Source organism: Opisthorchis viverrini (assembly GCF_000715545.1).
Source record: "Opisthorchis viverrini unplaced genomic scaffold opera_v5_76, whole genome shotgun sequence".
Classification (NCBI taxonomy): Eukaryota; Metazoa; Platyhelminthes; class Trematoda; order Opisthorchiida; family Opisthorchiidae; genus Opisthorchis; species Opisthorchis viverrini.
Genome location: NW_008751730.1, coordinates 278608 through 291171, shown reverse-complemented (window position 1 = coordinate 291171; position 12564 = coordinate 278608). Strand labels below are relative to the sequence as shown.

The window sequence follows — 12564 nt, the reverse complement described above, 5'->3', positions numbered from 1 at the left end:
CTGCAGCGCTCTCAGTGCAGTGGTTTGCAATCCAGTCTTCAGACTTCTTATTTATGTTTACCACGACACACCTGTCACGTGATTGTTGTTCATGCCGTGTACTGTCACACCTGTCAGTCGGCCTGGGCGTGAGCTTGTTAAATTCTGAACTAGGTATGCAAAGTAAACATGTACGTGCTTGTCTGTTGCCATGGCGACAGCTCGTGTAAATTGACACTACGACGAGAAGAGAAGCGGAGAAGCTCGTCCCCAGTCCAACAAAACCAGTCCACATCATCCTTCACGTTAGTTTTTTTGCATTCCATGCATACTGGCCTACTCGTTCACACTTGCCTTATAGTGCGGATGTTTCTTCCAAGTGTACACCTCAGTTGGTAAACTTGTCACATGTGATTCCTCTACCCACCTGCTCGTTTTTTCTCAATAAATGTCCACGCGTTTTAAAGAAAAACAGTCATTTAAAACCTTTGAATGACACTATTCGAGGCTCAGAACCCAGCATGTGTCGTTTCAAGCTTAGACCCGACCTGTCGTTGCAATCAGACTAAACCTTGTCTGTGGTCAACTCGAGACAGTAAAATTACATAGGTGAATATATCACATTTGGTAAGCCAAAACACTGGTGAAAGGAACAGGGTCTTGATGGGTGGATGCGTCTGCTGTTAAGGACGAATTACAAATAATCACACGTGTAGTTAGAACCTCATTTATACAGAGTTTTTGAAAAAAATCAGTATCCTATTGAACATTTCGAGCATTGTTTAAAAATTTGATATAATTGAGAAAACTCTGTAAAACGATCCAGTAATTTCCGAATCAACCTTGCATTAGATGCGATTTGAACTAACTGACCAGATATTACTTTTCCGTTCCACCAGTAGTATACACCGTTACACTGATAGCCCTGGAGCGTTTATTGGTTCCAGATCTGTCCGTTGGACGCTGTCGCTGACAGGCAAGTGGTCTATCACCGGTCTGGGGAACAACAAACCGTCGAGATTTGTGTATTCAAACTAGGCTTCAAAGGAACAAGAAACCTGTGCTCGTTTTCGAAGGCAAATCTCTTTCGACCATGACACGGTGGTTCATAAACAGAAGTGGTAAGGACAAAATTTAATTGATTCCCACCCGAGTCAAATCGCAATGTGGTCTATCGGGAAAAAAGATTCACTTCCGGTGCATGATCGAAAAACCATGGGAACTATCCTGTTCGGGAATACTGTCATTAACGGCGACTTCCTACTACTTACCCTCTATGAGTGGCATATCCTCGTCCCGGTATTTTCGTATACTCTTCCCGTTGTACAGCCAACCAATATCGGTTCCAGGCTGAAACCCACGAATTAGGTTTCCATCAGTCCGGTTATGATTCTGTTTGTCCAGGGAATTCTGCCAGGTGTTTCCGTTCTCTGTGTCTGCTGAATGGGCTTCACCGTTTCCAGTGAACGCCTTGTCGGTGAGTAGGCACGCAAGGAGGATGTTGCTTCCTTTTCTAGCCTTGACAATGCTATTTGGTTGGGGGACCAGATGTGCTGGGGCTAAAAAGGTGTGTGGAAAGGGGTCGGATATTTTAGCGTGATTTGTGTGGAAGGGTTTATCAACGCTAGAAAAAGCTAACTAATTCGGTCTCTTTAGGGGCAAACTGGAGTTTTGATGGCCACCAAATTGCATGGGATTACGTGGGTACTAAATTACGCTTTGCACTGTTCCCTATAGTAGCCTACATATTATCTAGTAAGCCATTAACTTTTACAGTTGATCAATCCTCAATTGATCTTGGTAAGCAACACTTATAGGGTGGTTAACTTTTCGCATGAGCACCACCGAATTAGTACATACGCCTCTGAAAGCAACCTGCATTAAGCACAAGTGTTGATGGAAGCTGATAACTGGATTCAATTCACTTGGAAACACAACATAATTCATCCGGTATTAATTACGCCTGATGCGACAGTCATTTGTGACTACTTTTCCTGTATAACCTAGCGAAGCGTTTTTTCCACAAGTTTTGATTGTTTCCACTTTTTCTCAGACCTCTTCGATATCAAGTCCTGTCATCTGTATGGCCATTTCCATAATTTGATGTTATGACTGTATGCTTCCATAATGGACTCAGTGGAATGCACTATCTGATCTTCGTCTCTCCGAACCCGACAGTCCAAACTCACACCGATTGTGCTGATCTAAGGCGAGGATCTAATGAGGCATGCCGTGATTGGTCAGAATACTGGCCAATCAGAATGGAGCCTGGTCAGCTGGTCACTAGCATGACCTAGCGTGACCTTGTCAACACGTCAGATTGCTCTATAGGTGGTTATTTCATTCTATTGTGAGTTGTTTGAGGCTTCTTTCACGCTGTAATTGATGGAACAACAAGCCAAGGACTAGTTTCAGGGTTCTGAATGAGCAGATCCCGGGAAGCTTCACTTACGATAAAATGATACTAAAAGATGGAGGCACGGTGTTACATACTTCCGCAACTCATTCAGGGTGTGAGTGAAAACGCACAGTAGAAACGCATTTGTTATAATTCTAGCTATAATAGGGGGGAAGTAGCGAGTCCAGCATATCAACGTACCGGTAACTTTAATTTTAAACGACTTGCTGATTGCATCACTTTCCGGTGACTGTGCCAAACAGGTGTAGGTCCCAGCGTCATTGAGTTCAACACTGTCAATAGTTAGGATGCCTGGGAAGAAATGCATATACGAACGTCTTTTAAAAATGGTGGTTAAACGACGCGGTAACCATGAGGAGAGTGACAATTTATATCGAGTTTCATATGATTGAGGACGACAGACCTCTGATGCCACGATTTGCTTGCCTATACAACACCCGAGCAGCTCATGGCATATTGAATCCCCCCACAGATGAATGCATGCGCGCTCATCCGTTTGGTGTAAGCACCATCGAATGGCGAGCCACCGAGCCACCGTCTCCCCAGGCACGTGGCTGTTACAGACATGATAAACTAGGGGCCAAATCGTGCTGTCTCGCGGACACAGCAGTGTACTGGGGCAGCTGAGTTAGGGGCTTCAAGACCCACCACATATCGTCCCACACCAAGGCGTGAAATAAATAGACCACATGAACTTGGACAGACGGCAAACTGACTTGGCAAGGAGTGTGGATGGCGATTCCGATTGACCAAACATGTAGAAGTTCGCCTACCAATCAATACTTGGCTCCTGGTGGGCTGTTCCCATAGCCAAAATATGAAAGCAGAAAGCCAGCAGTATCTGACAGGAAACGTTCCATCTTAAGTGCAAGAGTTCCTGAGAGGATGGAGCAAATTGTCCTGACGACGGTGGCTTCAGCAAACATAATTAGTTAGCATTTCAGAAATGTACATAAACGTTTACTCAACAACCATGCGTTTCTCTATCGGGGCGAGATGGCTCAGTAGTTAGAGCGTGCATTTGCTGCGCGGAAGGTTCGTGATCCGACTGCCTTTGTCTAAGCGTGGACATCCTGGCAGTATTCTAGCTCTCAGGGTTCCTTCAGCTGGCATGGCAGTTGGGCACCGGAAGAATGTTGCAGCTGAACGGCGCATTTATCTATAGAGGAATTTAAGGCTCACCCAAAACGCCTCAAATGTGGTCTCACATCTTCAAGGAACATTTGACTATCAGTGCTAGAAATAGTCCAATTCAAGACTTTCTAGAAGAAAATTCGACGAATTTTTGGTTACCTTCACTCAAGATGGACAGTATATCAGTAATGTAAGTAAGTAATGCAAGAGTAGACTCTTCATCACTTGTTGCTCAATGACTTCAACTCATGCCTAAGATGAGTTGACACCAGCAGGTACAAATAAGGGCTGTGAAGTGGAAGAAGAAGTTCCAATTGACTGATGGTAGCCGCACTCGTCCGATCCTGTGGTTTGCGAGTTTGGAGCGTCAGTGGTTGTCGCGCGAGATTGCTCAAATGGTTAGAGCACGAATTCATTGATCAGAAGGTTCGTGGTTCGAGCCCGACCTCTGCCTCTCGACTTCCTCTGTCTAGGCCTGGGCAACCTGGCGGTATCACAGCCCTCGTACTTCCTTCGGGTGGCATGGTAGCTAGGCACCGGGAAGGTGTCACAGATGAAAGATTTTCATTTTATTTTGCCGCTCTAGCACGACCAGATAAGCTTAGCACCGAAGACATTGGAATAGATAAATTTGCAGCGAAACCTGCCAAAACAGGTTTTATCATCCGAAAGTAGTTCTCTTGGGCAGAGCAATCGATGCAAGTCATTCAATGATAAATCTTGCATGCATGTTTGTCAGTCGCACTGACCGTAGTGCATACGGCTGGATGTTGGTCGCAAATAAATAAAGATACGGTTAGAAGCCAGTGTTCTTCCTCTGACAGTGGCCACTCATCAAATCAGAATGGATAAGCCATGAATGAGAGTTTAACCATTGTGAATTAGACTTTCAAGTAGTACAAGCCGGGTTTATGCAGAAAACAGATAGAGGACTGCTCCCCCCGAATCAGGGTAAACATCTCCCCGAGCAGTCTACTTATTTTCGACGGCTCATCAACCCTACAAGAAAATCAACAACAGTAAAAAACAACTGAGTTTCACAGAGTAACCTTTATCTGCCCAGTCGAGGAAAGGATCAGGTTGGAGAGTAGCACGAACGACGAATGGGTGTAACAAGGGCGGAAAAATCGAGCGAATCGTCTACTTGGTTATGGTCATGAAATCATGTCCAACTCTGTGCCACGATAACCGTTCAACTAGCCCGAGAAATAGTACTCCCTGAGCAACTCGCCCAAGAGGTTCATCTGAAGTGAACATCGAGCATCAATGGTTGACGAAGAATAACAAATTATGCGTTATTCCCGAATGGCCTTTTACAAGGCCGATTTCTGATTCCTTTTCTTTTTGACCTGAGAAGACTGAGTTGGGTTCGATACGGCTCAAATCTGCCGCCATAAATAAACAGCGATCTGTGGCAAGATCCCCAAATGGATTTGCAAAATTTGTTGCGGGGCGGGTCATTTCTCCTTGTGTTTCCTACATGGGTTTGGGTTGTAGCGTAAAATCCCATATGACAGGGTGTTTGACTATCTATACTACTCAAATTTACCATAGACCTGTTCCAGTTTTATCAGTGGTCACTCACCTGAGTTTAAATAGATGTCTGACTCAAAATGTACTGACAGGGCTTGTGTTCACATCACTCCCCCCCCACAATTATCAAATCGATTCCAGATGCTGTAATCTGTTCTGACATATTTCATTTATCCCTCATTTATTCCAATTTCTTTGAAGTCATTTATAACCATTCTGTCTGTCTTTCGATGATCTCAAAGTGCAAGTCCTCGCCAAAGAACTAAGATTCACCTGATCTTATCATCTGACTCGCCGACCGGATGCTTGTACCAATCGTGCCTGGATATAGAGGCCGGGCTTACGGCAATAACTTCTCCAATGCCCACACGTCGTTCAATTTTCTGTCACTTTGTCGATAGATGTAAATGCCACCGCGGTCTTCACCTGGAACTTCGTGCCATGTTCTGGTTCTAATCTGGCATGAAATCACGCCACTGAATCTTGCACTGAAGACGTAAAGTAGAATTTGATAAACATTGAACTTTCGCGCGGTTTCCCAACTACCACATTGCTCAACAAATCACATCCCAAAGATCGTCTCTCAGCTCAATGAAAACAAAGGACGGTCGAAAAATTGGCGTCTGGAGTCTTTTTTAATGGTGATCAAGCGTGTGGGATGAGCAAGTGAGCACTTTTCAAGAGGAACAGGGTCGATGGCGATGACTGTTCCTCATATAACGCTAATTCTTTAAAGTTCGAATTATATCGACGCTCTTGCTTACGAAGATGGAGTTAAATTCCTTATGAACTTGTGGTGATTTCGTTCTCCATGTGAAGCCAATCTGTGGGAAGCAGTTCACAGCTGTTCTATCCTTATTGGAAATCATCGGCAGTGCGGAACTCACAAAGCTCAGAGGAACCGGTCAATAATTGACCATGTGATGTGGTTTCTGTGACTGGAAGTTGGGTAAGTCTTGATCTCCCAACTCCCCGGGCTTCAAATTTAAATACTTCACCGTTCAGCCACGAGTGGCTGGCTACCAAACAGTAGTTGGATAAAATACCATTGGACCACGAGTAGCTGATCGGCAGTGTGATTGGCTCACTTATACGGGCCCTAGAGCTACTTATCCTCCAATCACTGAGTCCACATCACGTGATCACGTGCTCTCTGGCTCTTCGAGTGACGATTACATTCTATCTTTGTGAACGGTAATCACAGTGCTGCTAAACTGGTTGCGACAAAAGGGCTAAGTGTTCAGTCTAGTAGCCAATATTTCGCTGACTCAAAACTCGCTGAAGTTTCGTGAAGTGTGCACTGCTGATGATGAAACAACTTTACAGTACTTGTCAGCTTCTCAGCATAGATTGTCTCTGGTAGTGGACGAAGTTACTGTCAAAAGCTTTTTGTCATATATATGAGATCCTGAAGGGGTTGATTTCTACTGAGAACCAGTGAAGAAGCATCTCCTTCTGCAGTTGCGTGAACACAGACTGACACAGTGCAGTGACTTTCCGGTCCGGATGCTTGACGGCTTGGTTGAATTTGAGGGTTTCAGTCGGTTTCGGGTAGTCTGGGGTTGTTTTCAGGGGTCTGACCTCCCCGACAGTTGTCATATCCGTTTTCCTAACAGATTTGGCTGTTGGGATGAACTGTGCGGCCTTTAGACCGTTATCAACTCGGCGCGGACGAATCGCTTCTGGTATTTGTCTACTAGTCTAAAACGAGTAGTTTCGAACGCCGAACTGCATTCAAATGAGGCTTTCACTTGGACCCATGGTTTACTGTTAGGTATAGCAACCCTCGGGTACACTGCTACAAATACTCTTACTGAGATGCACTTCATTAAGCGAGTTTTTAGTACTGTTAGGTTACGTAATTATTTAGCATCTGAAATTGAAAGTAATCTGGCGCAACACACCCTTTGAGTAAGCGCTCAACTGACTCTAAAAGTTGGACTGAGTTCGATAATCTCCATCGTTTGATGCTCGGTCACCTCGGCAGACTAAACTCGAATCGATGGTGTCCTTTCCCAGGGTTGCTAAGCTACCAAAAAATAAGTATTCTGTCTGTCATTGAGGCCATCTTGATAAAATCCCACCATTACATCGTCTTCGTAAGAAAATCTCATCGGTTGCGTGCGTACAGAAGTTCCGAAGCCATGCATGTGGTTGCCGTGAGCGTCGTCACATGATAACATCTTTTTTCTTGTAAATGTATGCTGGCTCAAGTCCTTTCCAACGTGTTTCTTTACAAACCCTACATAATTTAGGCCAATAGAACGTTAATGAAATACTGTCTTCTCGTGATACGAGTTCTTTTATCATTGCTCTAATCTACTTGTATCTAAAAATTATGAAATCTACGCACACGAACCGCAATAAAGCGTAAGTGCAGTGTATGAAAAATTGACCTCAACAACCGTTGATAGAAAAACAATGTTTTGCGGAAAAATATTAACAGATGTTCGCATCTTTCTTCACACTACAGACGTTGAGAACGCTTGACTGGAAAACAGGTAATTCCAGACAAGTCACGTGCCCCCGCACCATAGTATGAGCTGCAATCAGAATACTGTCCGAACTAGGTAAGCCCAGGTCTATCGTTGTACCGGCTGAAGACAAATTAGAGACACAGACAGTCCTTTAGCGTTTCGCGTCTCACTAGAATGGGCGGTTAAACCTGAAGCAAATAAGTAATATATGTATATATGCATAAAATATGTTGTATGCGCATGAATGTATAAATGTGTGTGAGTTAACTACCATCAATGACTGAATGACCGTACCCTTGCCGATGGTTGCTATGCAGTACTTTGGTTCAGGTGGGGTTCACTGTAATGCTGTAAGCCAAGATCGACTCAGTAAAATACTATCGGTGCTTGGGAGGTCACCGATTCGAGACACTTGGGAGTTTCACGAGACGCGCATTGCTGATAGCCATCAGCAGAGTACTTCCAGCATGGATTAGATTAACTTACAGAACGAAATTTCAATTGGAAAACCTTAGGTACTTCCAACGAATTACCCTGTATGTTGATTAATCAAGTGTGTAACACAGTGTGACTTTGTCACTCCTAGAGAAACAACCCAGTCTCATCAACGGAAAGCACCCGATGACGGTACTAACCATAGTAAAGGTGAGTTCGACTCAAAAGACTTGTCACAAAACTGAGTGGTGTTCATCAGAAACTCAATAGACTATCAGTGAATAAAGACTTCACACCACGGAGGAAAACGTACCAAGAAAACATTCATGAACGTTGATCAACGGTGGCACAAAATATCTTCTTTCAGCTGGTTATGTGCAACTCGTAGTTTTTCACTAATATTTATAGAAATATATCTAGCAGTGCCGCGTACAGCTGGCTCTACTTTTCTGGGGACAATTCGGAATCCAGTTAGGGATTTCTTAGCAATATAAGCCATGACAAGGCTTTGGCGAAAGTGCTCGCCCTGAATTACAAACAGGCACCCGACGTCAAAATGTCTTTGAACACCAAGAATAAAACCATCAGGGAAACTGTGAGAGAAAGCAGTTTGATTGACTTTTCATGAAGGAAACTACTCACAAGGTTGCTGAAAACTCTTCGACAGCCCACTACCGGTTTCGCCCTTCCACTTCAGGCTCATCAAGTAGGCGCAGTCCCCGAGTTTCCATCAACCTTATGTTCTACTTGAACCCAGATTGCACTGTCTTCGAGGAATGCACTCATTTGCAAATCAATTTGGTTTTCACGAGAAACTCAACTGAATCTCTCGTTTACGATGTTCTAGAACTGAATGTGCTGCACACAGGCCGCATCATGTTTCAGTTGGCACAATATTCGGGATATCGCAGTATATTTTTATAAAGGAAACTACTCACAAGGTTGCTGAAAACTCTTCGACAGCCCACGACCGATTTTGCCCTGCCCTTCTTGGGGCTCATCAGGTAGGCGCAGTCTCCGAGTTTCCATCAATCTCATATTCTGCTTGAACCATCAGGAAAAGTGTGACAGAGAAAGTAGTTTGTTTAACGTTTAGCCTTTGGTGACTAAATTTGGGAATCGAAAAAGTGTTTTTTTGCTTTCACAGATGTAACACACTACTCACGAGGTCGCTGAAAACAAATTGACAATGTTCGACCGATTCCGCCTTTCTTTGAGGTGATCAGGTAGGCGCAGCATCCAAGTTCTCATCTAATTATGTTTTACCCGAACCCAAATTTTGAGGAATTTGAAGAAAACACTCACATACCAGTCTGGTATTCTCGACGGACTCAACTGAGACCCCAGTGACAAAAACTCTGCAGCAACTTCATGGGTAGTGTGTCACTCTGTACAATGTATTGCGATATCTCGAATATCGCGCCAACTGAAACGTGACGCGGCCTGATGCAGCAAATTCAGATGAAGGACAACACCGTCAACCACAGATTCAGCCGGCTTTTAGCTGAGTCTCAAGTGTACACCAAATTGGTGCACAAATGAGTGCATTGGTTTTTTTATTATCTATTTAGCTGTGTCCCTGGAGGTGACCCCACAGTTAGTCTGTTTGGATCTTCGAGCTTTCCCTAATACATCATAAAATTGCTCAAACACCTACGAGTTATCTCAGACGATGACGTTTTTACTCCGTATCTCCCTACAAAACTTTACTAGACTGTCTGGTATCAGCACGTGACCCAAATGAATAGGGATTACACAAGGCGGAAATCACTTAGTAGATTGGTGAAACTACTTTACGGTAATGACGATCGGGACATCGCGAACGCGTTCAAAAACAAATCGTTTTATTTTCCGAAAGGCGATTATTTAGCAGGAGTAAATGAACTATAAATAAAAGGAAGTAAGCGCGTGCTGCTGTGTGCAGCCTTCTATATATTTTTTTTTCTATAGAGGAGAATGTCGGTAGCTCAGGTAGCGTAGATGGTCGTTGGCTTGTTCGCTGAGCTGGGCAATTTGGTTGCAAACGTTTCATCACCAATCGAGGTGACATCATCAGTGCGTAGTTGTGCGTAGCGAGTAGTGGCAACTCTCGCCTGCTACAACAGCTGTTCAGAGGCCAAACCACGGCACTACCATGTAGATGGACTGCTGATGAGCTCAAGTCAGGATGAAACTCGAGTCCAGTGCTTTCTCTCTTTAGAAAGGACAATTGTGCTTGGATGGGAGGCGAGCCATTCATACGCGAAAACTTTGATCCTTGTGACCCGTCTAGACCACAGTAATACCCCAAACTTATAAGTAGGGTACTGCCGAACGATTGCAGCCTTGCGCACTAAGTGTGTGAGTTTTGTACCATGCACCCGCTAGATTCCTTACATTTGCCCCTAGTGAATAAGTGAAGACAATTGTGAAAACGGAGAACTAACTGACTCTCCCAGAACGATGCGGATTTTGAGAAAGCTCAACTGAGATTGTCAACCACACGTCGGTTGATTAGAACGAACACCGCCGGTGAATGCGATTGAAAAGTGCATCTCCCAGAACGATGCGGATTTTGAGAAAGTTCAACTGAGATTGTCAACCACACGTCGGTTGATTAGAACGAACACCGCCGGTGAATGCAATTGAAAAGTGCACAGTCTCCATGAGGTTCTTATCCTACCCTTACAATACTGTTGCCATCAGCAGTCCCAGCTTCACTGTCAGATAAAACCCTCCATGTTGTCTGATCCATGTCATCGTTTGAGTTTCTTCCGCTGTCTGTGTAAGCTGCAGGTGAATGCATCAGTCTCGGTTTTGAGACATTCACTGACGCATCAGGCCTGTAGCTGTCGCGATAGGTGAGAATTCCGGAAGCTATGGCAGGTTTCCAAGTCTGCATTCATACAAAGTCTACTCCCAGTCAACCGAGTTCCGGCATGTCATATCACAGTTTGCTTGTCTAAGCAGACCGGTCACCCCCGAGCAATTGCGGGGATGCGGTGGTTGATTTGTTTAAGGGTGCTTTTGAGGTGTCTATACCGAGGATTTTTTAAAAGGACCACTGATCACAGCTTTCGGGAGACTACTGGAAAGTCGCTGAGGCCTCACGAAAAGCCTAGTTCATTTCGGGACTCATCGGATAGATGTACCCCGTGGGTCTCCGTCCGTAGTAGCTGCTTCGGTGTGTCAGAGAGTTTGCATGTGTGCGCGTCCGTTCGTCGTTCCACCATCGATCTGGCGTGTGATTTTAGTGGCTGATTAGGTGCGTGTCCGATTGATCTGCTCACGTGACTGGCTTGTGGGCTGACTGGATCTGTGAATCAGTTGTTTGCTGACCCGTCACGAAAGCGGACCAAGTTGGCCGCGTGTGCACAATAGACCTTTGTCAGTACTCACGTGTTCTTCTGACTTACTGTGAACCACAATACCGTCATTCCTATGTACTAAATTTTACGCAATTCGCGGACTGTACTCACTTGCAGATCATAGTGATGTTGTCTCCATTTCATGGTATTGTTCAGTTGGCACCATATCCTAGATACCGCAGTATATTTACTCGATATAAAACGAATGTATTTCGTTGGAGACGTTGACTCGTCACCCCTCAGCCACTGTGGACACGACAAAATCAGAGCGACAGTCAAGTCGATTTTAGCAGTTCGTTTGATCTAATGGAGATTAATTAACCAACTGCGCATCGGCTATTGTCCATGAAAATACAAAAAGGTGCATTAAACTGTTGAATTACCTGACTCTGCGTAAACGGCGAAAACGAGTAGAGGTATTGAGGCAGGTTTCATGCATCATACACTCATTTTTCTGATGAGAGGGGGCACCTTTTTAATGTTCTCGAAAAACAGAACAGCTGTTGTCAGTCAGATGAAAAACGTGTGGAGTCATTAAAGAAAGGTTGGCAGAGTCCAGGAGTACTTTCCAAAAACGCGGTTGTTGTGCTAAAACGTTTTTTTGGAGGTCGGATACACGGGATTAAAGAGACCACAAGTATGCCTCCCGATCAACGCACTGAAATTTGGAATTTCATGTTGATTGAATACAATAGAAACGCGGCCGTCAGATTATGGCATATTGATTGATTTGTTACCCTGTGTCTTGATGAACAGACCTTAGACAAACAAAACCACTTGTTCAAGATGATGAACCAGCTCTTTGTATCAGAGGGGATTCGAGCTTTGACGTGCCCTAGGGACTTGTGGGAGAATTCCCTCTAGGATTGCAATGCCGTGACAAACTATCACAAAGAATCGTTCTTCTGAAGAAGCCCTAGCAAATAGGAGTGCAGGATTGTCCGCTCTGAAAATGTGAATTCTGGGCAAAGAAAGAGGAATTTTGATTGCTGTTTCAACTTTGTAATGTATGAGGTAGCCGGTAAACTCGTCTAAACGGTGGTTTTCGCGCGTGCATCTGCAAAAATTATGATATTTCAAGATTTTTCAGTGACTTTCACGGGTTGCCAGACGATATTGTCATCCTTCTTGGTTTCATTTATTTTGATTGGTCGCCCAGGTCAGGGGATCCAAGAAGCCGAATAGCAAAACGTACTCAATCTGGTTTGTTACTGCTTCGGAGTAGCGTAATCATCAATTT

General features: G+C 44.3%; 1 protein-coding gene across 1 annotated transcript in view; it reads right to left on the bottom strand.

Moving 5' to 3' along the window:
- Positions 1–1243: 1243 nt before the first annotated feature.
- Positions 1244–12564, bottom strand: part of T265_13513 (hypothetical protein) — a gene marked incomplete at both ends in the record, with an annotated part of 35561 nt that continues 24240 nt past the window's right edge. Inside the window, 2 exons of the mRNA XM_009169238.1 lie at positions 1244–1538; positions 2579–2689. Coding sequence (XP_009167502.1) covers positions 1246–1538; positions 2579–2689 — 404 coding nt within the window. The remainder of the gene's footprint in view (positions 1539–2578; positions 2690–12564) is intronic.